Source organism: Microcebus murinus, chromosome 2 (assembly GCF_040939455.1).
Source record: "Microcebus murinus isolate Inina chromosome 2, M.murinus_Inina_mat1.0, whole genome shotgun sequence".
In the NCBI taxonomy this organism is placed as follows: Eukaryota; Metazoa; Chordata; class Mammalia; order Primates; family Cheirogaleidae; genus Microcebus; species Microcebus murinus.
This window is the reverse complement of record NC_134105.1, coordinates 120,736,294-120,764,207: the sequence shown is the minus strand read 5'-3', so window position 1 is coordinate 120,764,207 and position 27,914 is coordinate 120,736,294. Positions and strand designations below refer to the sequence as shown.

Sequence of the window (27,914 nt, the reverse complement as noted above, 5' to 3'; positions counted from 1 at the left end):
TGTGAAAATAACCTGAAAAGTTAGTCTCCCATACTCCAGACTGAAAGCAGCGGTTTTAAATGGCAATTCCCCCCTCCCCAACAAGGCAAACAAAATGTTAAGGCCCTATTCACCTAAAACACCAATGCAGACATATATAAAAAAAATAGACATATAGACTATCGTTGCCATCATCATCACCACCACCACCACCACCACCGTCATAGCGGAAAGAAGAGCTCTGCGCGCTCTGCAGGAGGTGATGACAGACACGAAGGTGTCAGTAATAATCCCGTTTCCGGCAAGCAGCGCCCTCAACTGAGCGGAGGATGCGGGAGGAGAAGCACGTTGAGCGGGACGGAGAAGGACGCGAGCGTACAGGAATCGGTGCTGATGAACTGGTAGGTGGGGCGAAAGGAAAGGACGAGGGTAGGACCAAGGTAGTTTAAGAAAATGTGTAAAAATGACGGGAGTAGGGCACCTAACGACCAGCGTCCCGTAAGCACTCAGTACCAACACCTACTCCCCCACTTTGTAATTTTGCCCAAATTCTGTGGGATATCGCGAGAGCTCACATCCCGTAACTAACCCCTCCTTCCTGCGTGCGGCCCACCCGCACGCTGCCCCGCCCCCAGGGGCCAGGCCCCGCCCCTTCCGTGTTTCAGGACTGGGCTTGTTAATAAAGTTGCAGCGGTTTGGCGCTTGCGGCGGACAAGATGGCGGCCTCCATGCTGGGCTCGCTGCTGCGGACGCTCCGGCAGGTCAGGCCCGCGCGATGGTTCCCGCCCTTATCCCTCACCCTGGAGCCTGTAACCCGCGGGTTCCCACGGCTCCTCCTCGGGCTTGCCTCAGGGGAGCTGTGAGCTGCTGGTGTACATTTGGTTTTCGCGAGCATGTAACTGGCATTGAAAGATGCGAGACTGACTCCGGTTTATAGGGTATTCAGTTTAAGTAGAGAGGAGACGGTCCGAGCACTGGGCCTCAGAGCACTGGGCCTCAGAAACTGCGTCGATAAGAGAGGAGAACCTCGCAAAGGAGACTGGAAGGGCCTGTCAGCGAGTGCTCTTCTGATTCCTTCTAATTTTATAGTTAAGGAGAACGTGAAGTCATCAGCTGAGTGTGAGGATGTGGGAGCAGGTGTCATGGTTTTAAGGAAAGGGAGACCATGTAAAATAGTTGGGAATGGACAGGAAAAAATAGTTGAGAGAATTGGAGTAAGTACAGAGAAGTGAGAGATGGCCAGGAAGTTGAGAGTGTATTCAAGAGAACATTGTATTCATGGACCATGAAATTCAGGCTGGATGTGAGGGAAAGACAGGAAATCAAAAGCTGAGAGACAGTAAAAAGATGGTAGGATCAATGGATTGAAAGTCCCAGAGGAGTTGTCATTGAGGAATTAGAAGGAGCAAGCTGGAAAGAAGTGATAGAGAATAAGGTACACAAAACTGAGATAATAGAGGGGTTGCATTTATTGGTAATGAAAGACCTAGGGCATGTAAGTGAATAAAGAAGAGTGGAGAACAAAAATCATTTTAAAAGGGGAGTTCAGAGATCAGAGTGATCAGGGTATGATTTCATGTATATTGAAATCACCAGGAATTAAGACGGAAGAATATTGGAGACAGTGACTGTGAGCCATGATCCAAAATCATGGAAAAATGAAAGGGCCGTGGTAGACGGCTGCAACAATGAGAGGTGGCAGGAGGTAAGCCCAATGGCATGAGAGCCAAAGCCCAGGGGGTTTCAAGAAGGAAGGAGGTCCAGAAGCTGCAATGAAGAGCAAGGAGAACACCTATCTACCCTACCTCCACACCCAATCCTGGAGAAAAGAGCTACAGGGGAAGCTGTCAGGAGGGATTCAAGATTAGACCAAAAGGTGAAGGAGATGTTAAATTCAGGATTTAGAAGATTTTGATGATGATAGGCCATGAATTGAGAGGGCCCAGTGGAAAAGTTTTAGGAGGTGAAGAGGGATAAGAAATGGGGGCAGGATAGGGTGTGTACAGAGCAGAAAAGAATGCAGTCTTAATAAAGCACTGTTATAAGCTGATAATGAAATACAGTAGAAATGTAGGCAAAGGAGATGAAAACATTCATAGAAGAAATAATACAGACCAATACATATTTTATTTTAAAAGTATATTACTTTTATAGTCATAAAAACAGGTGTTCAAAATAGAATGAAAGATTATTTTAAAAAATAAATAGAAACCTTTAAGGAGACAGTAAAGAAGGTGATTAGGCATAGTTTGAAAAAGAATTCAAAGAATAAATGTTTAATCTTGTTTTATAAATCCCCTTTTTCATAGGTGAAAGCAAACTTCACATGGCCCCTCACATGAATTGTTTCTTCCAGTCAGAATGATTTCTCCCTGGTCTTAAGAATATATTTTGCACTTTTCTGTGTTTTGTTTGGACAAACTGTATCTTCTCTTCCCTCTCCTGCCCCCCAGCTGTATCAAAAGTCTGTCAATCTTTCAAAGCTTTGCTTAAGCCTCCCTTCCCATAATTATTTCCAGCCATGGTTACCACAGTATTAACCGGACTCAGTCATATGCCAAATCAATATTTAAATTCTATCTGCTTCTCTTTTTTCTAAAAGGTGATTGTGAAATCATTATATTTCCCCATAGGATTTTTGTTTAGTAATGTGAGCATAGAAGGCGCTCAGTTTATCTTTTGTTAATAGATTGAAAAAATGTTGACTTTCTATTTAGTATTCTTATTTTCTGTTTTATATTCTGCTATTCGTATATTTCTTCTATAAACATCAGTTATAGGAAGCTATCGTTAATTTTGCATATCTGTAACTTAATTAGCATATAATATTTCCTCTGGTTTGAGGGAGACTTAAATTTCAAGTGATCTATATCCCTTTGCCTGTGTTGTCTGTCAAAACTATTACTATCACCATAAAAATGTATGACAATAAACAATGTACTATCTTATTACTGGACAACTAATGCTAAGAAATATTAGGTCAGTGATAATTTCAAAGTACTCTTTGACTCAGCAATTGTGCTTCCAAGAATGTATCTTGCAGATATATAATAATTTATATAAGACATTATTTGTTGCAGCATTGTTGTAATGATAGTGAGGTTTAGTCTAGCTGTCCACCAGTTGGTTGTACATTATGATGCTTCCAAACAGTGGAATATTATGCAATCTAAGGAAAATGAAGAAACTTCTTTCATACGTATATAGAAAGATCTCTGAAAGATATTGTTAGGTGAGAAAAATGGGAATGAAATGTGAGAGGCAGATTGTATACATGTATCTGTATAGATAAAACTCTCTGGAAGGATATACAAGAACTAGTAACAGTGGATGCTTATGGGTTTGAGGGTGTCACTGGGCAGGTGAAGAATGAGATGGGCCGGGCGCGGTGGCTCACGCCTGTAATCCTAGCACTCTGGGAGGCTGAGGCGGGCGGATTGCTCGAGGTCAGGAGTTCGAAACTAGCCTGAGCAAGAGCGAGACCCCGTCTCTACTATAAAGAGAAAGAAATTAATTGGCCAACTAATATATATATAAAAATTAGCCGGGCATGGTGGCACATGCCTGTAGTCCCAGCTACTCGGGAGGCTGAGGCAGGAGGATTGCTTGAGCCCAGGAGTTTGAGGTTGCTGTGAGCTAGGCTGACGCCACGGCACTCACTCTAGCCTGGGCAACAAGCGAGACTCTGTCTCAAAAAAAAAAAAAAAAAGAATGAGATGGGAGGAAACTTTTCACTGTATGACCTTTTATACTTTTTTATTTTTGAACCATGTGACTGTTGGCCTGAGTAAAGGTCAAACAGAATTATATTAGAAATTTCTGGAAATCTTTCACCATTCAACACATGCTATTGGTATTATGTTTGACTTAATGTATATCTATAACAGTTATTTATTCTGAATTAGGAAGCCTATTTTAAATTGCTAAAGTGATCCAAAACAGCTTTAAAGAAAATACTAGGTCATAAATAGTGACCAAAAGAGGATTGCAGAGTTTGGGACCCTCACAGAGCCTGGGCCTGACTGTCCATTACATGTTCCTTGTCTCTTTTAGATGGTTCCTTCATCAGCTTCAGGCCAAGTTCGAGGTTACTATGTAGACTGGAGAATGTTGCGTGATGTGAAGAGACGAAAAATGGCCTATGAATATGCAGATCAGAGGCTACGTATCAATTCACTCCGGAAGAATACAGTCTTGCCAAAAATTCTTCAGGTTAGCTAATTAAGATGAGTCCTTCTACTACAAGATCATTGACTCGCATCAGATCACTGTTGATGTTTGTTGTGAATTAGTATAATATAATTTCTAGAGAATGAGATACTTTAAGTCAATATAAACAAATAGCCTTGAAACTGATTTTGATAAATTTCAGATTAAAGACAACTATTCACTCCTAACTAGCCTTTCAACCATTTTGTTATGTCATCCTTAAAAGTTCTGGTGAATGGTGACCACACAGAAATTGGGCAATTATTTTCACCTAAAGTCTCTCTCCCACTTCATCTCAATCTTTCAACTCTCAAGGCATTGGGAGGCATTGCTGACTGAGGGAGCCATGTGCCTTGCATGTGGCCTCTTTCTTACCCAGGCCTATTGCTAGGTAGCCTGTCTTCCTGAACTCCCTCAACCACCTCTGTGTGCTGAGGTACCTTTCCATTTAGGCTTACTTTCTTGTCATGCTCTTCAAGTTGAATAAGATGATGTCAACCCTGCCTGGCTTCCTGAAGCATAAGGTCCTGCACTGAAGTGGTGACACACAATATCTACAAGAGGCTTGTCAGAGAGGATAAATCAAACTCAAGGCCACTCAACTTATCAAGAGCTCAGATTTTTAAAAAACAGTATTTATAGAAGTTGGCAGAATGATTTACATCCTATTTATTACAATGGATTCTTTTAAGTCTTCTCTTGATTCAGCTAGATAAGCAGAAAACTGAGGGCCCTGGACCACTCTGTTATGGCTTTTACTGGGACGGCATGAAGCTATCTGCCTCCACGTAGGGAGTAATAGGTGGCCTCTCAGAAACTCAGCTCACGACATTGTTGATCACAGGAGCAGAGAGTAGAATGGTTGTTACCAGGAGCTGGGAGGACTGGGGAGATTTTGGTCAAAGGGCATAAACTTTTAGTTATAAGATGAATAAATTCTGAAGCTCTAATTACAACATGGTGGCTGTGGTCAATATTACTGCATTGTATACTGGAAATTTGTTAAGAGAGTAGATCTGAAGTGTTCTTTGTTTTTATCATACACTGGTAATTATGTGAGGTGAGGGATGTTAATTAGCTTGATTGTGGTAATCATGTCACAGTGTATATGTACATTGAATGTGACACTGTACACCTTAAAATATACAACTTTTATTTGTCAATTATACCTCAAAAAAAGGTGGGAGCAGGGTGTTATTGAGTACATTATTTATGAAGACCTCCTCAGTAGCTGTGCAGAGACTGAATCATGGAAACTGACCATGGCTCTCTGTTGCCTGCCACATGGCTCACAAGTCAAATTTTATGTCCCACTTGTAACAAACTTGCAGACTTTCACAGCATGCACTTTTGTGTCCTGAGGCTTTTAACTTTTCTACTCTCATTTCTCTTTGCCGCAATTTCCTCCTTTGCAAACTGCCCTAAATCTTTTTGGGAATGAGTAGAGATGTGTATAAATAAATAAACTGTGGCCATTCTTTAAGGTCTGCCTCCATGAAACTGCTTCAATCTTCCAGCCCAGTCATTTTTTCTCTCCATTTCCTTCTACAGCACTTATTGTCTACAACTCATTGACTTAATCATGCTGATTTATATAATGCTCTAAGTATTACATAATGGCAATACATGCATAAGCTTTTAGTTTACATTACTGTAGTGGCTTTCATGTGTATTCTCTCATTTAATTTGTATCCTTTTAATGTGTTAGAGTAATTACTTCGCTTCCTTCACAGGCTATCACAGGGTCAATCATACTTGTCAGCACACTTGTCAGGTTAAAGTGAATATTACAAACACACATCTTAACTCACACAGTTAAAGCACATGCATGAATGAATCTCAACCGACAAAACCTTAGCCCAAGCTACTGCTATACTCCTTGCTTTTCTCCCCTCTATTCCTGTGCCCTTGCCAGATTCATTCTTTACGTTGCAAATGAATTTTTAAAATGGCAATTTCATCTGATCACTCCCCCTTCTCTAGCAATCAGAAGCTAATTTACCATACACTTATAGGGTTTGTGTGAACCTGCTCTTCCTTCCTCTCCAGTCTATCTCAGGCCACATTTCCTCGTACTTGACAGGTAGCCCAGAGATTTCAAACTTTTGTGATTCAAAAATTGTACGAGGAGGCAACAGAAGTACATTCACATGTTTCCAGATGACTTAAGAAAGAATGTATGTAGCAGCACTCTTCACAGTAGCTCAAACTGGAAACTACCCACATAGCCATCAGTTATGGAATGGATAAATGAATTACAGTATACTCATGCAATGAAAATTGCCAGCAGTGAGAATGAGCAGCTTAACACGTGCAACAATATGGGTGAATCTCACTATATATTGTTAAATGAAAGAAGCCAAACAGAAATGAATAAATAGAATACATACTCTATGGTTACATTTTATATACAGTTCACAACAGGAAAAACTCATCCCTGGTGTTAGTAATTAGGTGAGCTGTAGGCAGAGCATTAGTGACTGGAAGGAGACACAGGTAGGGCCATGGGTGCTGATAACTTCCCTTTCGTAATCTCATGCTGGTTACACAGGTATGTTCTGTTGTGAAAATTTATTGAGCTTTATCCTTACGGTTTGTGGAGTCTTATGACTGTGTTAAGTTTCAATATTTAAAAATCATATTGGGAGGATGTCAGACATTTCTGGCAGCTTTCCGGTGTGTTTCTACTTAGAAGTTAAGGTTCAGTACTGTGTCCAGGGTTCTTTGGTTAAACTCTGGCTCCATTGATGAATCTAGCCCTTTGTTTTCCTCTAAGCATTGACTTAAGCATCTAGAATAAATAAATGCATGTGATCTATATGATAATGTGATCTCCCTTAGGAAGTGGCCGATGAAGAAATTGCTGCCCTTCCACGGGATAGCTGTCCCGTTAGAATCAGAAACCGATGTGTTATGACATCCCGTCCCCGTGGTGTGAAGCGGCGCTGGAGGCTCAGTCGTATCGTCTTCCGTCATTTAGCCGACCATGGGCAACTTTCTGGGGTCCAGCGAGCAATATGGTAAATCTGCTCTGCAACCTACTGAACTTGCAGGGAAGCCAGTTCTGCAAGAAGAGACTTTTCTAACAGACAAAACCCTCGTCTTTATAGGGGCCTAGTATAGTTGTCTAGTCTACCTGATGCTGTCTATAGTTGAATTGCTTCTAAATTTTAAATAAAGAAATGTGGATGTTTCATTCTCTCAGTGAATTATCCTTTTTATTGGATTTAACAGATTAAATATACTGTTCCTACACATGGTGCAAAGAATAGAATAATAAAAAATATTTTCTGTGAAAATATTGTCTGAATGCCTTTCTTTTCCTTCACATTTAATCTTTTAGTAACATGTAAGGGTTTCTGGGAGTTCTTGAGTTTTTTTGAGATAGTCTTGCTCTGTCACCAGGCTAGAATACAGTGGTATCATCATAGCTCACTACAACCTCCAATTCCTGGGCATCCTCCCACCTCAGCCTCCTGAGTAGCTGAGACTACAGGTGTATACCATGTCGCTGGCTAATTTTCTTTTTGTAGAGATGGGATCTCACTGTATTGCTCAAGTTGGTTTTGAACTCCTATCCTCCAGTGATCCTCCTGCCTTGGCTTCCCGAAGTATTACGAAGTATTACAGGAGTAAGCCACACCTAGCCAGTTTCTGCATTTTTAACCATTTCAGTACCAGCATCGACTATAATCATCGACAGCCACAGATGAACTGGCACATCGACTTTAGCCGACAGCCATGATATGAGTTTTCTAATTTTCCATTTATCAAAATAAAATTGTGAACATTTAAAAATAACGTAATGAAAACATATATGTTACCTATCCTGATTTACATGACAAGTAAAGCTGCCTGTAAAGTAAAACAAGCTTTCAGTGCTTTCAAGCTTTCCTCATCACACAAGAGCAAAGCGGATTTGTTGTCAATGCACAGCACAAACTATCGTGCTATGAATGCTGACTCTGAGTGCTGGCTGTGGGCAAGGTTTCGTGGCCTGTGAGCGCCCTACCGAAGTGGTTAATGGTGCTTAGGTTGACGACTGGGTTCATGTAGGGTCAGCCTGGTCCCTGCATTTAAAAAGTTCACCATTGATTACCCTGTCACCTAATGGTTTTCACATTTCATTGATGATTGTTACCCTGATCTATTTCATTAAGGGTTTCAATGGTGATTTTCTAATTCCGTTAATTTTTTTCTGTATTAGCTGGATTTTTCTGCCAAGAATATTCCCTTATCTATAGTTTCCTGAAATAAACTGTCCTTCAAGGCAAGATAAATGCATGATTCTTATAAATTTTCAGAGTAAATGTGTAGGTGCTCTAGCCAGTGGAATGGATTAACGTTTTTCACTATCATTATGAACTTACAGGGTTTTTTATATATTTAAGGTTTCAATCCACTCATCATTCTTTTTGATGTTCAAATTGTCTCATCCATTCCTTAAGTTGGCTCTTGTATTGTTGACTTCGTACAGGATTATTCTATACTTCCTTGCTTTCTAGCATAAGATAACTGAAGCTTATCTTGTACATTTCCTGCCTCAATTTTTCCAAGGGTTCCTGTTCCTATTAGGACATGGTGTATAGAGACCACACTGAGCACTTAGGGGTGCTCATTGCTAGTGAATTGTTGTTGCATTTAGGTCCTTTTGGTGGGCCTTGCTAGGAAGTATTTTTGTAAAGATTATTTTGTAAAAATAATGGTGAGTTTATATTGGTTTTATAGTTTTATGTAAACATCCTAGCTCCTAATGACATCAGCCTATTTACCTTTTTCATAAAATATATAAAAAGCTTAAATATACTACTACATACTAAGACAATGTTAAGTTTTGCTGTCAAATTTTAGAGTTTTTACTCACTTTTTCAATCATGTTAAATTTTAGATGGTTCTAGAGTCAAAACTGTAGAAAAAGGTACACTCACAGTACAGCTTTCATACCCTATTGGTAACAATTTTTATTAGTCTGAGGTTTACTCTTCCAGTGTCTTTTAAAAATATAAACAAATATGTACATGTATTCACATTTCATACCCCTTCTTACACACACAAAGGTAGTATGTATACCATAAATAATGTTCTATATTTACTTAGCTTTTCCTCTTATTCTATCCTGGTGATCATACTATATCACTACACAGAAGCCATCTGCATTACTTTTTGTTACTAAGTATTCCCTCCTTGGATGTATCATAATCTATTCCCCAATAAATAGACATTTGGGTGCTTCTAATCTTTTGCATTTATCATTCCAAATTTTTGCCAGTATATCCTTTAAGCCTAGAAGAATTGAGTCAGGGGAATAAATGCATATGTAATTCTGATGTTACCAAATACTCTTTCATGAATATTAACCAGTTTATTTTTATTCCATTCCCATGTATATATGTCCTTTTCCTCCTTAGATTCAACATAATCAGTATTCTAAACTGGAGTTTTTCCAGGAAAAGGTAAGCAGTGTGGTTTTTTTTAGTATTTCTTATCTGAACAAGGTAACCATCTTTACTTATGTTAAAGATTATTTACATTTATTTTTCTATGAAGTATTTGTTCATAAATGTTGGAATCCTCAATGTGTCATTTGATTTTGGTTATGGTGGGGTTTTTCTTGCCATGTAAGCATTTATTTTTATGTATTTAAAAATTATTAATATGTAGTTTTACTTATAGGTTTTAAGTCACATAATGTAGTTTTCTCCTACTCTTAGGTTATAATGGAATCTCACTTGTGTCTTCTAGTACTTGTATCCTTTCATTTTTACAGTCACATCTTCAGTCTGTTTGGAATATACCTATATGGTTATTTTTAGTTATCTTAAAATCATTAAAAACCCATCTTTTGTATTCTAAAACTTTCATATGCTTTGTGTCTTTCTACTATTCAGTTCCATTGGTCTGTTTATTTATGTGCCAACACTACAATTATAGAGGTATTATACTGGATTTCAGTATTTACTAACAGCTATATATAGGCTGTTTCTGTATTTTAACTTTAAATCCTACTACTTTTTCCAAATTCTCTTATTAATTGTAGCAGTTTTGGTTGATCCTTTTGGATTTTTCCTTGTGTCTAATTGCTTTCTCTTATCTAAAGACATTGGCTTATACCTCTAGTACAATGTAGTAATGCAGATTGTAGGCACCTTGCTCTGGCTCCTGATTTCAAGGGGAATAAACAATTCCCACTAAAAACCTGACTTTTCTGACATAATGCTGGATAGACAGTGAAACTATTCCATTGAAGAAAATTTTAACTTTATTGAACATAGGAATAAGGAATAGATGGACTTTCATATTAATTACTTTTTGCTTTATGTTTATTACTTTTGTAAACTATCTGATCTATGGCAAGACTTACTAACTGGTACTATACAAAGATGTTTATGCTTGTCAAGTTTAGATTTTGTTTCTATTCTATATTCATAAACAAATATATTTAAATCTACATAGAAATATTTATGATTGGATTATTAGTGCATGGCATATGCATTGCTTAAGCCAGTAACATGGGATTAGCTATTCTACAGTAACCTTCAGGTACAGATTTGTATTGTATGCAAAAATTCAGGTTTTACTCTTACTTATTCTTACATTGGTGGGAGCTGATGTCAGTAACAAAGACAAACAAATACTTTTATTTTCTACCTCTTAGCTTAACAAAAATACACACAATGTAGCATTTTCATCAGGCAAGACTTGCTTTTTACATTTCACATGTGAATGCAATATAACCCTTTCTTGAACAAAATGACCAAGGTACTAATGAAACCATCTTTGCAGGAAATGTTTAATAAGCATATTTTATTTAAATAAATCCTCCAGTAAGAAATGGAGAATTCCTTGCCTTTACTTAGAAGGCTAGGTAAATAGTCAAATCTGTCAAATTTATATGTGTAGCTCACCAGCATTCCCTTACTGGAAACATCAGTTATTTCCACATCACAGTTCCCAAAAGGACTTTAAAGTCTCAAAATTCTGTGTCTCCTTTGGCTTGCTTCTCTCTTGATTCCACCCAGGCTTTATTAATGGTTCGCTTCATATCATCATCTCCATCTTCATAAATTTTCTTTAGAACATTCATCAATCCCTCACTAGGATCTGTTTCAGTGTCATAGGAGGGCTTTCTGTTAAAAAGAAAACACAAAATAAACAAGAAATGAAAGTATGGAATGATACAATTCAGGTTTTAACACTGGTAGGAAGTAGAGAGATAGAGAAAGAAGGATAGTGTATCTAAAAATCTTCACAATCAAAATAGCATGCACAAAGCCACCTTAATGAAAACAGTACAAACCCACCAAACATCCACACAATTGGTAATTAAAGACTGGTCACATCAAAACATTACGGGGTTGGGACTATGGGATTTCCAGTGATCCTTAGCAGGTAAAATAAGTATTTACTTTTCTGACTTAATTTTTTAAAACATGTGTCCTCATAATGTGGAAAAAATACTTTTATTGAAGGAAAAAACAAACATATATCACATGTGGATACATACTGAAGCTCACACATTTTTTATTAGAAAAGCCCTCCTCTTAAGCCTGAGACACATGGATCTGGGCCTGCTGGTGAGAACACTGTGTTTAATTAATGTGGCCAGTACCTCTAGTTCAATGAATGTCCAAACTGGGCCAGTTAACAATTAGGTTTAATTAATTCATCCAATTCATTTAATAAATGCCAGATTCTGTACTGGGCACTGAGGATACAATAAGACAGGGTCCTATACTCATGTAATTCACTCTAGATTTAAAATCAATTCCTGACATAGTCTAATATACCTAACTCTAGCTAACCACAGCCCAAATGCATACTGGCTATCAGAGGGGAAGAGTGAGAGAAATGTGGACAGCTCACTGACATAATGCAGTACACTACCACTGCAGGAGAAAATTTAAAGCAGAGGACAACTGACCTAGGATGGAAGTATATTTGTATATACATTTTTTAAAGCAGTTATTATTAAGAAGGATAAAAATATTCTATGTTTTTCAGTCTAAACCAGTGACAGTGATGCTACATGTTCAGAACATCCGAGGAATTAAACATACATGGGTATGTGGGTCTCCCTGAACTACTGAAATAGAATTTCTGGGAATGGGCACAGTATCTGTACCCAGAGTTAAGAACCTTTACTCTAAAGAGCCAACCACAACAAAGATCTTAAAAAGCAACTTGGATACATGCCCTCTTCAGGTAGATTCTGATAGTTAAAAGCAGGTATATAAGACAATCATCTTAGTGGACATCAGAGGAAAATGGTCAAACCAGACTATACAGCTCTACTATCCATAAAGACAAACTATTAAAAACCTATAATCCCAGGAAAGAATACATTAAAATTCTTAAAGAAATGAAAGTAGACGCACTCTTTTTCTTTGCATTCTTTTTCAACCTGAGTTAGGTAGTCCCATCGTGTGTTTTCTGCTTTTTTTCTACATAAGATAAGAACTGTATCAGTCTTGACCTGGAAGAAAAGCAGGAAAACAGGTTACAAGTTAGAGCACATGGAGATAAGCATGACTATTTACAAGACAATTATTTATTCAATTAATGAAGTGCCAAGTATATAGAAGACTTATCCTAGGTGCTAGTAATACTTTTATGAATAGGCCAGAATCTGAACACTCATGGAGAAAGACTGTACATAAGTAGAACTTGAATACCTTCAAATACTAATAAATGCTATCAAGACAAAGAAAGTGTCAATGGGGCATGGAAGCAGAAACTTCATTAGAAAGTGTCTCTGAGGCAAAATATGAGCTGAAGCCTAAGATCCAGGAGAACTTTCTAAGCAGATGGCACAGCAAGGAGAATGGCTCCAAGATGGAATGATCTTGATTTGAAGAAAAAGAGGAGTGATGGATGATAGTTTTTGGAGGAGAGAGTAATATAGTAAAAGGGGTGCAAGGGCAGGCAGGAAACCAATCATGTAAGGCAGTACAGAACAAGGGAAGGTGTATGAAAGGTGAGAAAATACAATTCTGTCAACAGTGATGAGTATAATTCCTTGGAATCTTCTGAGTATTCCTTCAACTATGTGATCAGCGGATGAAGAAAGATGCAGTAAGGCTAATCAATAAATTACATTTCAGTATCACCTTCAAGCTGCTACATAACTATAAACCAACGGCAGCACAGCATCTCTATATGCCTGATGCATTAAACCTCATTTATTCAAATTAGGTAGAAAAGAGGGATTTCTGAATTAGTGAGAAATATGAAAAGTAGTTTTTTAAAAAGCAGTTTCATTATTTTTATGTCTTCTACAAACTCCAACTAGGCCAAGTGCTTAAGACTTCCTTTTATATATCAGTATCTTACATATTGTGCTACCATTATTTAAGCACCTTACATGTATCATTTCATTTCAATGTATCATTTCAACTTTGTGAATAAATTATTATGACTATTGCATAAATGGCAACACTGAGGCATGGAGTGATTAAGCAAGCTGGCAAAGGTCACAATGAGTAAGTGGTATAGCTGGCATTAAAACTCAAAGTCTTGGCCAGGCGTGATGGCTCACGCCTGTAATCCTAGCACTCTGGGAGGCCGAGGCGGGCAGATTGCTCTGAGGTCAGGAGTTCAAAACCAGCTTGAGCGAGACCCCGTCTCTACTAAAAATAGAAAGAAATTAATTGGCCAACTAAAAATATATATACAAAAAATTAGCTGGGCATGGTGGTGCATGCCTGTAGTCCCAGCTACCTGGGAGGGTGAGGCAGTAGGATCACTTGAGCCCAGGAGTTTGAGGTTGTTGTGAGCTAGGCTGACGCCACGGCACTCACTCTAGCCAGGGCAACAAAGTGAGACTCTGTCTCAAAAAAAAAAAAAAAAAAACCCTCAAAGTCTTAAGAATATCGCATTAAAATCACAAGGGAAATAATCTATTCTTATAAAATAGTTGGCTAACTTTATAGAAAGGGTCAGACAGTAAATATGATAGGTCTCATGAGCCACATGGTCTGTTACAGCTACTTAACTCTGCTACTGTAGCACAACAGCAGCCACAAACATCACATAAACAAACATGGCAATATTCCAATAAAACATTATTTACAAAAGAGGCGGCAGGCCATAGCAGGTCCCTATCAGAGGATAAATTAATTCTAGTTCACCTCAATTTAAAATCAACCAGGTTCAATTTCATGAAGTTTCACAATATTATGACAAAAAAAACCACACTCACTTTTTTTGAACTGCCTTCCACAGAGATGGGTTTCAAGAGATTGTTCACAATCATGGAGTAACTTTTCCCATTCAGATTCTTTACCAAAAGATCAAATGACCTACAAAACAATAGTGAGTACGTTATCTTTCTGGTTCTATGAAGGGTACTCTATAGTTCTTGTGGAAAAAAAAAAAAAAAAAAAAACCCACCAGCTTTACTTCAGGGTGTGCATTTGGCCATACCAGATGATTTTAATACTCACCTCTTTAAAGTAAATGTAAAAGATAATTAATTTTAAATTTAAGCAGAATTTTAGAATGTAAACTTAAAGAAACTGCAAAGAAAAGAGTACCATAAGCAATCTCTTAACGATCACTGTCTTTCCTATTATAATGGGAACTCACCTCTCTGTGAAATGCACCTGCACATTTTCAGTGGGAACTTGGTGAACTCCGGTTAAGGTAATGTAGATTTTCACAAACTTATCTGACTGATCCCATCCTAGCAACAAGAAAAACAAGATGGGGCACAAGTCAGTCTCTGAAACTATCTTTAGAACAGCAAATGCACATGGCTCTTAATAAAACTCAGTAAAAAAAAATGAGAAACCAATGATAGAAACATAAAAAAATAAAAAGAAATTTTCTAGACTGAGAAACTGAGCCTCAAAGCCCTTTGCATAACCCCAAATCGGGCATCTAACAAGAGGTACAACTTAGATTCAAGTCTAGGTTTCTCAACACACAGCCCATGCTCTTATTCCTTAGAATAAAAATATGATTATTAAATACGTTCTTTAAGATTAACTCATTTAGCCTTTTTGTGGAAATAATTTTTGCCTACACCTAAATACTGGTAGTTCTCCACTAAGCTGGATAGCTAAACATCAGTATTATCTAATTTTATAATCATTTCTACTTCTGTAATCAGTCTAACAAATGCAATCCTAGCTTCCTCAATTCCTTTCCAGAAGGGGGAATATAAATTCAAAAGATCTAATTCTTCATCCAAACCAGTAATTTGACTAACTTACCACCGTCTATAAAATGCCATTTCAGTATATATTATCACTATACAATAGTCTCTAACCTAGAGGAACTCTGCCAACCACATAAAAACCATTTTATGTTTATCAATAATGTATATACACACACATATCCCTGACTGTTCCTCACTTAGTCTTATAGAATAGAAATGTAGTGTTAATCAAAAAAGATGAGCTAGAGGTTTCTATAGAACTTTATCTACTTTCTTCCCATTCATTCAATCCATCCTCCAACTGACAAGTTTCTCTCTGAACAAAGATCTATGTTCCTGGTTAAAATGCCATAATTCTAGACATCTTAAGACCAGTTTCCTACAGTCAACTGAGTATATACAGTGCATCTCCTACAGTACTATATAGTACATTTATTACTTTTTTTTAAGAGATGGATTCTTGCTATGTTGCCCAGGCTGGTCTCAAACTCCTGTTTCAAGTAATCCTCCTACTTCAGCCTCCCAAGGAACTGGGATTACGGGCACAAGCAATTGCCTCCAGTTTACAGTACATTTTGTAAGCATGACATACACATTGCTTTTCACTGTGACAATACTCAAAACACATCATGCCTTTCAAGTCTCTATTCAAGTCCTTTGCTCATGCTGTTCCCTTCCTTTTCCACTTGCTGAACATACTACTTAGCCTTCAAACTCAAACTTAAAATCTTCTAATTCTGCCGGGCGCGGTGGCTCAAGCCTGTAATCCTAGCACTCTGGGAGGCCGAGGCGGGCGGATTGCTCGAGGTCAGGAGTTCGAAACCAGCCTGAGCAAGAGCAAGACCCGTCTCTACTATAAATAGAAAGAAATTAATTGGCCAAATAATATATATATAAAATTAGCTGGGGGCCGGACGCTGTGGCTCACGCCTGTAATCCTAGCTCTTGGGAGGCCGAGGCGGGCGGATTGCTCAAGGTCAGGAGTTCAAAACCAGCCTGAGCAAGAGCGAGACCCCGTCTCTACTATAAACAGAAAGAAATTAATTAGCCAACTGATATATATATATAAAAAATTAGCCGGGCATAGTGGCACATGCCTGTAGTCCCAGCTACTCGGGAGGCTGAGGCAGAAGGATCACTCGAGCCCAGGAGTTTGAGGTTGCTGTGAGCTAGGCTGACGCCACGGCACTCACTCTAGCCTGGACAACAAAGTGAGACTCTGTCTCAAAAAAAAAAAAAAAAAATTAGCTGGGCATGGTGGTCCATGCCTGTAGTCCCAGCTACTCAGGAGGCTGAGGCAGAAGGATTGCTTGAGCCCAGGAGTTTGAGGTTGCTGTGAGCTAGGCTGACGCCACGGCACTCACTCTAGCCTGGGCAACAAGCGAGACTCTGTCTCAAAAAAAAAAAAAAAAAAAAATCTTCTAATTCTCTGAGTGTTCCTCACTTCTAGAATTATTTCTTCAGGGTTCTTCCTTTGATACTTTATAAATCTTGGTTCAGTTAAGCAAATATTTACCAAGTACATATTATGTGCTACATACTGTGAGCACAAAGAAAAATAAGACTGTCCCTGTCCTCCTGAGAGGTCATCACTCAGATTCAAGTTGCAGTGCTTCCAAAAGTAAAAAGTTTACATTCTGCTGAGGGAAAATGGTATTACTATGTTGTTATGGTATTAATTGTATGTCTGTGTCCCAACCACACAATGAGCAGAAACTGGGTCTAAGTCCTTGTTCTGTATCTATTAAAACAAGCCCAACCACAATAGTGGCATAGGTGGAGCTCAAAATTATTTCTTGAATTTTTTAAATGGATTCTTTTCCTGTTAATTTTGGTGGTGGTTTGGCAGAGTGTAACATAAACGTGACTGAACAACACAGCTGTGTTCCACATATACTGGATGTATTTCAGAATAGGGTTTTTCCTTGTTGCTACTCATCATCTTCATACTAAGTCATCTTACTCTCTTGTTAATAGCTTCTACAACATATCCTTTCCTTCTTATCTCTTAAAAAATAAAGCACTTTGTTAAATAAAAACCAGGAGTCCTCTTCCAAGCCACCCAAAACACACAATGAAAACTATTTTAAAAATTAGTTTCTCAGTGAATCACTACTGAGGAATAGGATGCTCAGAGGCAGAAGTGGACAAAAGGGTGCAAGTCATACCGTAATTACTGATTTTCACTGTATATCCCGTTGTAATGGGAGCAACCACAGCAGCTGGCTTTTCATTGTCAAGATGTTCTGCTTTCCTCTGTGATTTCTGTTGCATCTTGTTCTTGATTTCTGTTTCAATCTTGGTCTTTTCAGCTGTAAGGGCATCACGTACTCTTTTCCTACTGGCTTTTTCAAGCAACATCTTTACCTCTTCTAGATCTTTCTGTAACTGTGTTAAAATAAAAGGTAAGTTAGCTGTATGATAAATAAGGCAATGGTTTGATATTGTACTTATTAATTTTAATTTATTGCAATAAAAGCTAAGAATTATGAGGTTTATCTAAATTTTCTAGGCCTGAGTTGCTACTTGAATCCTCTCCTCCAGCCTGTTGAATTGTAAGTAACTCAAGCTTCCTCTTTTAAAAAGAAAACTTAATCTTTAACTAACAATAGGTAATCAAGCCTAATCCAGTTTTGTAGACTGTTACACAGCTTTGTTTTCAGGACATTTTATTGACAAGAAATTTTTATGATTTATAAAGTAGAACATAGAAATTTTTTTTAAAGAAATTCATGTATTTCTTTATAACACCCAGTCCTACTATCATTAGATGTTAGAAATTTTTAGAATATTAAAACAAAAGAGATGAGAACACATGCTGACCATGGTAAACTTTACTGAGGTAAGGAATGCTCTCCTTTCTGTGAGTGATTAGTCCTCACTCATCTTTCTACCACACAGAAAAAGTCTAAATTCTTATGATAAAAGTTTTTTTTTATAAATTCTGTTTTTAAGAAAAAGTCTTGTTCCAAAGTTGGGTCCAGCTTACAGTCAGAAGTCTATGACTTTGTTGCACAGAAGGGAAAACCTAGACAAAAGATCCAAAACAAAATACTTTCTTGGAAACTAATGTGAAGAGCCACCCTGTTTCTTGTTTTCTTCTCATGCCAGTACATCACCTACCAAAGTCTTCTACCTTCTACAAATGGAGCTAGCATTTTATGAACTTTAAGGGTTAAAGACACTTAGAAAATTAATAGGCTTTTTAATCCCCCCCCCCAATTATCCTCTGACATACTGCAAATAATCTAAGATCTTAGGCTGGGCGCAGTGGCTCACGCCTGTAATCCTAGCACTCTGGGAGGCCGAGGCAGGCGGATTGCTCGAGGTCAGGAGTTCGAAACCAGCCTGAGCAAGAGCGAGACCCCGTCTCTACTATAAAATAGAAACAAATTAATTGGCCAACTAAAAATATATAGAAAAAATTAGCCGGGCATGGTGGCACATGCCTGTAGTCCCAGCTACTCAGGAGGCTGAGGCAGCAGGATTGCTTGAGCCCAGGAGTTTGAGGTTGCTGTGAGCTAGGCTGACGCCATGGCACTCACTCTAGCCTGGGCAACAAAGCGAGACTCTGTCTCAAAAAAAAATAAAAAATAAAAAAAAATCTAAGATCTTTCCAAGCTGATTCATTTTTCTTACAATGACTTTACATTCTGGCTAGACAACTAGCAACTTGACCAGAAAAACCTTACATTATAGCCTGAGATTATATAAAAAGCTCAAAATAAAAATGATTAAGTGCTTAATAACTCAGTATAATATCAGAAGTCCAAGAGTTTAAAAAAGCCTTTGTTTCCTAATAGTCTTATAAAATGCAAAAACAGAACTAATGCTTTTCTTTTACCCCCAAGTCTTTTATTATCTCATTTAACTCAGAGGTCTTAGTTTTACCTATCTATAACAGATAACATGGTATAAAAAGTTCAACTGTGCCCAGCCTCCTGTCCACACTCCATCCTCCCAAGAAAAGCTCATTACTAGGACAAGAAAATTTTTTTAAAATGCAAACTCATCTTTTGAGCATAGAACCAAGATGTTTTAGTTCAAAGTAATCTTTTTATTACAATGGTTTCAAAAAAAAATCACATTGATTCTAATACCAATAAAAATACTAATAAAAATACTGAAAAGTAAAATGAGTTTTTTCTACATGGAGTATGGATTTGGCTAACAAAAACAAACAGAAACACACCAAGTCTAAACAAAAGGTTTTGCTTTTTAACTGGAATAGGAATCCTTTTTTCTAGCAAATTCAGAAAAGAACTGAGAATTAAGCAAGGGATTCCCATACTGGCTGAATTCCCAGGCCCTCTATAGTGCCAGTTTGAGCTCAAAAGTACTGTTTTGTAAGGTATCCACTGAAGCAACTTACAACAAGCCCCTTTTAGGCAGTTCCTCAGTTGTTATTTGCAGACTTGAAACCAGCAAAGGTGATCCTTTTGGTGCTTTTTCTGCACACTTACTTTAAGATGTCCCAGATACAGCAGTTTCTATCTATCTATCTATCTTGTAATTTTCCTTGCAGCCTTAGCATGCATTTGTTTTCCATATGCAAAATAGTATCTCCCTTTCATCCTAGTTTATCTTATAATCTGTTTCCATATTCTTCACTTGGAGACATTAAAATCAAAGTGCCGCAAAAATGGGCAAAGGAGTTGAACAGACATTTCTCCAAAGATATACAAATGGCCATCAAGTATGTGAAAAGATGCTCAACATCTTTAGTCATTAAGGAAAGGCATATCAAATCCACAAGATACCACTTCACACCACTAGAATGGTATCATAAAAACAAAAACACCCCATGCGAAAAACTGGAACCTTCATACATCTCTTGTGGGAATATAAAATGGTAAAACCACTTTCTAAACAGTCTAGTTTCTCAAAGAGTTATAGTTACCATATGACCGAACAATTCCACTCCTAGGGATATTATCTCAGAATTAAAAACACATCCATACAAAAATGTGTACACAAGTATTCACAGCAGCATAATAGTGAAGTGGAAACAACTCAAATGTCCATCAATTGATGAAAGGCTGAACAAAATGCTACATATCCACATAATGTAATATTATTCAGCCATAAAAACCTTGTGTACTGATACATGCTACACCATGGATGAACTGGAATGCATGCTAAGGAGCCAAAAACCAAAGGCCATACATAAGTTTGAGTCCATTTATATGAAATGCCCAGAATAGGCAAATCCACAGAAAGAGAAAGTAATCAGTGACTGTTTGGGGAGGGGGAGGGGTTAAGGAAGGGAGGAATGGGGAGCAATTGTTTAAAAGATACTTAATGGCTTTCTTTTTGGGGTGCTGAAAATGTTCTGAAAGGAGACAGTAGTGACAGTTGCATAATACACTAAAAACCACTTAGTTGTACACTTTAAAATGGTTAAAAAGATGAATTTTATCTCAAGCAAAAAAAAAAAAAAAAAAAATGAAGTGCCCCTAAATGCCTATTTCTAAGTACCCAAATTGAGAAAGTTCCTTACTTTGAACAGAATATAACACTGAGCTAGCCCTATGTGTGACTGTAAAGCCACCTCAGAGTTCTCACGGTACATGGTACCCAAGGCTTATCTTAAACTTGTGGCAAAATACCCAGATTAATACTTAAAACATACAAACTTCATTTTTCTTTATTTAAAGCAGATTTGACTTAAAGACACATTTGAGATTTCCCAGTACTTGTTCTTTGTATTGAAGGGAAAATTACCTGGAAGCAAATCTAGTTAATAGATACCCAACACCTTACTGTGAGTAACAGTAGCTCGTCTTTATAGCCTACTGAGGGCCAGGTAAAGAGCAATGTTATTACTTACATTTTGTAACTTAGCAAACTAAGTCTCCAAAAAAGTTAATTCCCACATTCAGTTAATTCTCACAGAGATTTTTTAAAAGGTCAGTTTCCTACCATTAGTTACAACTAACTTTCCAATTATTTATTTAAAAAAAAAAAAAGGCATATAGCAGATTGCTGCTTGCCAAGTACTGGTTTAAACACTTAGAAATAATACTTATTCTTTTAACAATCCTATTAAATGGATACTACTGTGACAGAGAAGCAAAATAACTTGCCCTAAGTAACACAGCTACTCATGTGTACGGGAGATATGACTAAGAGAAAGTGCTGGGACCAAAGACCTCTCACCTTCCAGCTGCCCTCTGCCTTGAAATGACACCGAGTTTTTGCAACCAGCTTTAATTTAATGACGCGCCCTGTCCTAGAGCTAGTAAAACGGGAGCGGAAAAGCCCGAGGAAACGTGGAGGAGACCCGCTCTCACACATCCACCGCCGGCAGCACCTGCACTCAGCAATCACGACACACCCCTGCCGCTCGCCGCGCCGCGGCCGGCCGGCGGGCACAGGGCGGCGCAGGTGAGGGGCGAGGCCGAGAGGAAGCGCGGGGACCCGGCAGCGCGGGGACCGCGAGCCGCAGGCGGCCCCAGGGGAGTGCGCGGGATCGGCTCGCCGAGGGCGGCTCGGCACGCACACGGGGCGGCGGAGCGAGCGCCCGGCGACGCAGCTCCGGCAGGGGCGGGTGGGGAGCACGAGGCCGGACCCCTTACCTCTTCCAGAGCTGAAGCCATGGTCGGGCCGGGGCCGGCCGAGGGCCAAGCTGCAGCCACGCAGGGGAGGGAACAGGAAATGCGCACCGAGCGCGCTCACCCGAGGGCAGGCCCCACGGCAAGAGTCGCAAAGCCCGCAGCCCGTGCGCACACCCGGCGCGGGGCGCGATCACCGCCCGCCCTCCGCACGCGGTGGCTCTAGAACCTTCGCTAGGCTGCTACCGCCGCCGCCGCCCACCGGGAGTCCCGCCCGCCGCGTTCAGCCCCGCCCCATCGAGCCTTGCCCCGCCCACCCGCCGAGCCTCCTAGCGACGCCAAACTCTCGCGAGCGAACCAGTATTTCGAGAAGAGCAACACCTCTTCCTCCCGCCCCGACAAGTGTATGTATTATACTTTAACCGCGCTGGCTCAGGGTGCGCGGTTGCAACTCGGAACGGCTGCCTTAACCCAGCCCCGGAAGTAACGTACCGGTCTTTGGAGTCCTAGTCGGAAGTTGGCTAGAGAGTCGTTTGCTTCCGTCCTCTCTAGGACACCATACCAGCCAGGCAGCCATCTTGTCTAGGCTAGTGATCCTGCGCGAGAGAAAGGCAAAACGGTGGGGAGATGGAGCAACCTAGTTATGGTGAAATGGGAAAGAATGAACGCGTTAAGCGTGGACGTTTCCTGAAGAGAATAGTTTGACTTTCAGTGAGCTTTGTCGCACTGGAGACGTCACGGCGGTCTAGCATCTCCGACGTGGTGGCGTCATCACGGGCCGCGGTAGGAGGTGGGGCTGCTTTGGGCACGTGACCGGGCCCGAGGCTCACCCCGGGGTTACGGCAGCTAACAAAAGGCCGCCTTGCTGTGTGAGCGACCTCGGTCCCGCCTTTCCCTGTGGGACTCTTGAAACACCCTTTCCTGGTGCCTTCGACCTTTTCAGACCGTTCCAACAGTCTGATTCTCAACTGGGTTTGCATTCGTGAGCCTGTTGACCGTCGAAGGAAATACAAAATTTTCTTGCGGCAATGTTCCTTCCTGGTTCTAGCCTACCCAATTCAGCAAGACCCCGGAAAAACCCACTTGTCAGATTATTTTAGTCTCTGGCGTCATCAAGATGCCTACCAACACAGTTTAAATTATAACCCCTGAGAAGTCAGATAGCCCCCACTTCGCTTTATAGATCGCCCAAAGTAGCAATTAGAACATGCAAGTCAGAGAAGGAAAAAGCTGTTAGAAAAATGGGTGCTGACCATTATCGTAGTAAAGAATCAGAAGTGTGGTTACCGAAACGAAGCATGCATGAGTTTCATAAAAGATAGCGTTGAAGGAAAGAAGCCAGATAAATAAAAGTTCATATCGTTTGGTTCCTTTTAAATGAAGTCTAAAACCAGCAAAACTAGCCTACAATGTCAAAAATGAGAATAGTCGTTCCTTGGATGGGGAGCACAATGACAGAAATGAACCACCAGGGGGCTATTGAGGTCCAAGTTATGTTCCTTTTCTTGATTTGAATACTGGTTAGATAGGTGGGTTCACTTTAGAAATTTGAGCCATAAATTTGTATTTGTGTGCGTAGTTTCTTTTTGTAGGTCATACTCAAGGTCCTAAGAGAATTGTCCAGGGTGATAAAAATGTTACACTGATATATACAATTGTAAAAGTTCATGAAATGAACTCCTAAGAGCGGTGTATTTTATTGTATGTTAATTATACCTCAGTTTTATAAAAGTGTCCGACCATTGTTTAATAAAAACAAATATCCTATTGCATTGGATGAAAGCTTGACCTAATACAGTAAATGGTCATCTCCTTTTCTTAATAGCTCAGGCCAAAGAGTCATGCTTGAGTCTTCAATCTCAGGCCCTGTATCCTATCTTATGGCATGTCTTGCTGGCCTAATTTTCAAAATATGTTGAGAGTCAAACCACTTCTCACAACCTTAACTACTACCACCTGATGGGTTTCAGGACATGCTATCCCAAAATATGGCACCTTGGCATGTTGAAAACTTAACACTGAAGGAATTTGAGAAACGGCATGTGCAGGAATGGCTCTCTGACTCTCCTTCAACCTTCTCCCCTGAAGCAGGGCATAAGACCCTCATGTGAGAGGTGCTCTCCTTATACCTGGAGGAAAGGAGCATCCTTATTTCTGAAAACACAGGGACAAAAAAGGAATATGAACATCAGGCCTGCTAAGTCTCCCTAAATTTTTTGCCCTATCAAAATTTCCCACAACTCTACATTCTTCACCAAACCTACTATAAAAAACACTTAAGGTTTAACTGTTTCTTTGGGTCTTCATTTCCTTATGAAGGTTCCCCTTGTCATGCAAAACTTATATTACATAAGTTTGTATGCTTTTCTCTTGTTAGTCTGTATTTTGTTACAGGGGCCCCAGCCAATAAACTTAAGATGCATGGGAGGAAAAGTTATTTTTCCTAGCCTACACACCCAACTAAAGCTGAATGTTTAGCTTCCTAACTGGTTGCTCTGTTTCCTCACTGTGCCTTTATAGTTAGTTTTCCACAGAGCAGCCAGACAAATCTTTTCAAATCATTATATCCCTTTGCTTAAAAACCTCTAACAGCTTCCTATTGGGCTTAAAGTGCAAACTCCTTACTGTGAACTTTAAAGTTTTGCATGATCTTATCTCACCTTTATGAGCTTCCTGTCTTATTTCACAGAACTCATCTCCCACCCACTACTCTTCCCTCTCCCATTTCCCTGGTTTATTAACACTAGCATTTTGTTATTCCTTGAACCCACTGGGTTTGCTCTCACTTTCAAGTCTGTACTCTGTGCGTTCTCTCTGCTCAGAATGCTCTTCCTCTAGATCATCACAGATCATTTTTTCACTGTCTTTAGGTCTTTCAAAAGTAACACTAGGGAGGCTTGTCTGGACTGTTAGTTTTCAGTTGAAGAACAATCAGTAGGAGGTAAATAGGTAGATATTTATAGCAAGGAATTGGCTTCCACAATTGTGGAAATTGGTTCAGCAAGTGCAAAATCTGTAGGCCAGGCAGGCTGTGCCCCCTGAGAACAGACTGAAGCTTTCATCATAGGAAGTCAAAGAGGGAAGAACACAGGCCTGGTGAAACTCCATTCTTCTCAGGAAAACCAGCCTCAGCCCTGCCTTTAAGGCCTTTCAGCTGATTCAATCAGGCACTCCCAGGTTATCCAGGATAACCTTCCTTATTCAAAGTGAACTAATTAAGGGTTTAATTGCCTATGCAAAATATGTTCACAGCAACACTTGACTGAATAACTTGGTAGTAGGCTACCCAAGTTTCACATCAAAACCATTAGACCAACCATTCTACCAGTTTCACTCTTACTGGCCTTACCATTTCTCTCCACTCTCTTACCCTGTTGTTCTTTATACTTATTACCACCTGACATTTGTTAGTCTTTTTCCTATTTTAGCAGTCATTCTCAATGAGGGGCAAATTTGGGTATTTTGCTGTCTCTTGTCCTCATATATTTGCCTTTTTTGGTTGTCACTACTGGGAAAATACTGTTGGCATTTAGTGGGTAGAAGCTGGGAACACTACTAAACATCCTACTACATCCTACATAGATTACCCCAAGGAAAAAAAATCAGCAATGCTGAGATTGAGAAACTCTGCACTAGAGCTTAATTTAAGGATCTCTTTGTTCACCTTATTTCTAGCACTTAGAATAGAGACCAATACAGTAGACAATATTGCTTTAATGAATTTACTAGACCTGGTAATCTATTTTTAATACACGTCCAAATGATTAACAAGGAAGTTTGGGAAGTAATCCCTAGATATTGAGAAAAGGCTTCAGATTCTTGATTTCAAATAGTTTCTACTACTTATTAGCTGTGACTTGGGGCTTGTTATTTAAACTCTCAGAGGCCTCTATTTTCTATGTTTAAATGGGGACTAGAATATCTAGTAACATTGTTTGGGAATTAAATTCAGGACACTCACGTAAAACTGTTTAGCATAGTCCCTAAAAATAGTAAGCAGTCTATAAATATTAGCTCTGATTTTATTAGCCACCTACATCCATGACCACACCTTAGACCTTATTGTGTCATAGAGCTGCCCCTCTCTAAAATCTGAACCCTTAAAAGCCTATGTTCTGAAGGCAGGTTTCTCGGGTTTTTTCCCAGCATTCCTACTTCCTAATTGAGACTCTAACCCTTCTGCTTTCCTTTCCTTTAAACAAGGCTGGTGATTATCTCCAGTCTCTCCTTTCTTTCCTTTTTGCCGGCATCTAACTCAAATCTCCCATCCTTGAGAGTCAACAAAACAAAATCAATTTGGTGTCTACTTGCATCCTATAACTGTCCTTACAAATAACATGTAGAAGCAAAACCAACTCCTTGCCCTGCTGCCATTCTGAGTAATTGGTACATTTGGATCCCCAAATCAGGAAAAACAGAAAACTTTGCATCCTGAGATAAACCAAAAATGATGACATTACTACCACCACACAAACACACACACACTCACTGTCTCTTTGGGATTATCCTGTCTAGTTGTAGTTACACGTATAAATGAAACTTTGAGCCTGAGACTTTCCCATAAAATTAGATTCCCTAAAATCAATCAAAAACACTTTAACTTTTGCAATGCTCATGTTTGAAAACGTGTTAGTTAATATGACAGTGTGAGACTTGTTTTTTTCTACCATGAAGAAACTAATTCTAGACTCTATAAACTTGGAAGTTGTGTTTTTCCTTTAAATATTTAGTGTAATTTCTTTCTGGTGAGCCAGTTCTTCTAAAGCAGGGGTCCTCAAACTTTTTAAACAGGGGGCCAGTTCACTGTCCCTCAGACCGTTGAGTGTGCACTGTGGGCCTGGGACGAGTCAGCTGCTAAGCAGAACAGGCAGCAAGTGGCAAAAACACCTGGAGGACGAGATAAATGTGCTAGGCCGTAGTTTGAGGACGCCTGTTCTAATGCATGGATTTCATTGTAAATTTTCCTTCCAAGTAAACTTTTAAAAGACACTCATACAAATATAAAATGAGCATGTGTGTGACAAATATTTTATTCAACTTATTAATGAGGGAACTAGTAATATATTAAAATTACTTCAAAGTGTATTTGAGTGGCTGGGTTTATAGGCAATTTAGCAATGGAATGTTACTTTAAGGTTACAAGGTTGGATACTAACTGGTTAATGTCCCACAGGGTAATAAACTATAACCTTTGGTGTATCTGTTCTGCTGGAAAGAAAATAGTGATTTGTATTCCTCCTGGACAAAAGCTGTAAATTAATGTGCAGATTAAGTGTAGGGACCTTTAATCAATAGTAAATGGTGAGATGTACAAAGTGCAATACCGTAGTCCTTGGTTGGACATAGAAAGGACTTAGTACTCATCTTTTTGCTTTGTTTCCAAGTTTTGGAGAATTTTCCTTTCAAAATAAAGTTCTCTTAGTTATCCTATTGCAGTCAGCTTTCCTTCCTCCCCCACTTACTGCTCATGTCAAGACCACTCATGACCTCCTGACTGCCAAATTCAATGGATATTTTCTGAATAATTTTTTTTCCTTTTGCTTTTACTCCCACTGTTTCCATTGAGCTAGTCAGCAAATAGGGGAAGGACCTTCCAGGGAGTACACAAGATATGGAATGTTCATGAATTTGAGTGTTGTCCTGGCACAGGGGGCCACACCAATCTTCTCTATATCATTTCGATTTTAGTGTATGTGCTGTCAAAGTGAGCACTTCTGAATAATTTTGACTATTTTACTTTTTATGTAAAATTTCTCTTTGTTTAAAATACCACATGGGACAAAAAAGAAATGTCAGTGGTTCTGGGTTAGGGCCACAAGTTGTAATTTTACAATCTCTGATCAGTATTTTTTGATGATGAATTCTAATAGCAGGTGACCAATCTTTTGGCTTTCACTTAGGTTCCGTGGATTTCTAGAACAAAATGCAAAGGCAAATTAGACATCTTTGGAATTCTAATCCCAAATGCACAAAGCCTCCACTTTCAGGAGAGCCTCTGGAGTTCTATTTGAATT

At 39.2% G+C, this 27,914-nt stretch overlaps 2 protein-coding genes and 1 non-coding gene across 4 annotated transcripts; 1 reads left to right on the top strand and 2 right to left on the bottom strand.

Annotated features, from left to right (window-relative positions):
- Positions 1-586: 586 nt before the first annotated feature.
- On the top strand, positions 587-7,384 carry MRPS14 (mitochondrial ribosomal protein S14). The gene is made up of 3 exons (XM_012765065.3): positions 587-740; positions 4,033-4,191; positions 7,030-7,384. Exons 1-3 carry the CDS (start codon positions 696-698, stop codon positions 7,210-7,212), a joined length of 387 nt encoding a protein of 128 aa, XP_012620519.1. The 5' UTR covers positions 587-695; the 3' UTR covers positions 7,213-7,384.
- Positions 7,385-9,124: 1,740 nt separating this feature from the next.
- Positions 9,125-22,634, bottom strand: CACYBP (calcyclin binding protein). 2 transcript variants are annotated; one of them, XM_012765083.3, is made up of 6 exons: positions 22,393-22,634; positions 17,515-17,734; positions 14,773-14,869; positions 14,387-14,486; positions 12,564-12,661; positions 9,125-11,315 (listed from the first exon to the last, which is right to left on the bottom strand). In XM_012765083.3, the coding sequence occupies exons 2-6, from the start codon at positions 17,705-17,707 to the stop codon at positions 11,159-11,161; spliced, it is 645 nt and encodes a 214-aa protein (XP_012620537.1). In that variant the 5' UTR covers positions 17,708-17,734; positions 22,393-22,634; the 3' UTR covers positions 9,125-11,158. The 2 variants fall into 2 exon arrangements, with proteins under 2 accessions (XP_012620537.1, XP_012620535.1); XM_012765081.2 differs by lacking the exon at positions 22,393-22,634 and adding an exon at positions 21,925-22,213.
- A 4,870-nt stretch (positions 22,635-27,504) lies between these two features.
- Positions 27,505-27,612, bottom strand: LOC142869774 (U6 spliceosomal RNA). The gene has a single exon (XR_012918338.1). It is a non-coding gene; the product is annotated as a U6 spliceosomal RNA (small nuclear RNA).
- Positions 27,613-27,914: the final 302 nt, after the last annotated feature.

Coding starts and splice junctions, on each gene's coding strand:
- MRPS14 (XM_012765065.3), top strand. CDS start 696: ATGGCGGCCTCCATGCTGGGCTCGCTGCTGCGGACGCTCCGGCAG. Junction 741..4,032: donor TGCTGCGGACGCTCCGGCAG/GTCAGGCCCGCG, acceptor TGTCTCTTTTAG/ATGGTTCCTTCATCAGCTTC. Junction 4,192..7,029: donor TCTTGCCAAAAATTCTTCAG/GTTAGCTAATTA, acceptor GATCTCCCTTAG/GAAGTGGCCGATGAAGAAAT.
- CACYBP (XM_012765081.2), bottom strand. CDS start 21,945: ATGGCTTCAGCTCTGGAAGAG. Junction 17,735..21,924: donor TGGCTTCAGCTCTGGAAGAG/GTAAGGGGTCCG, acceptor ATTTTAACACAG/TTACAGAAAGATCTAGAAGA. Junction 11,316..12,563: donor AAAGAATGCAAAGAAAAAGA/GTGCGTCTACTT, acceptor TCTTTTTAACAG/AAAGCCCTCCTATGACACTG.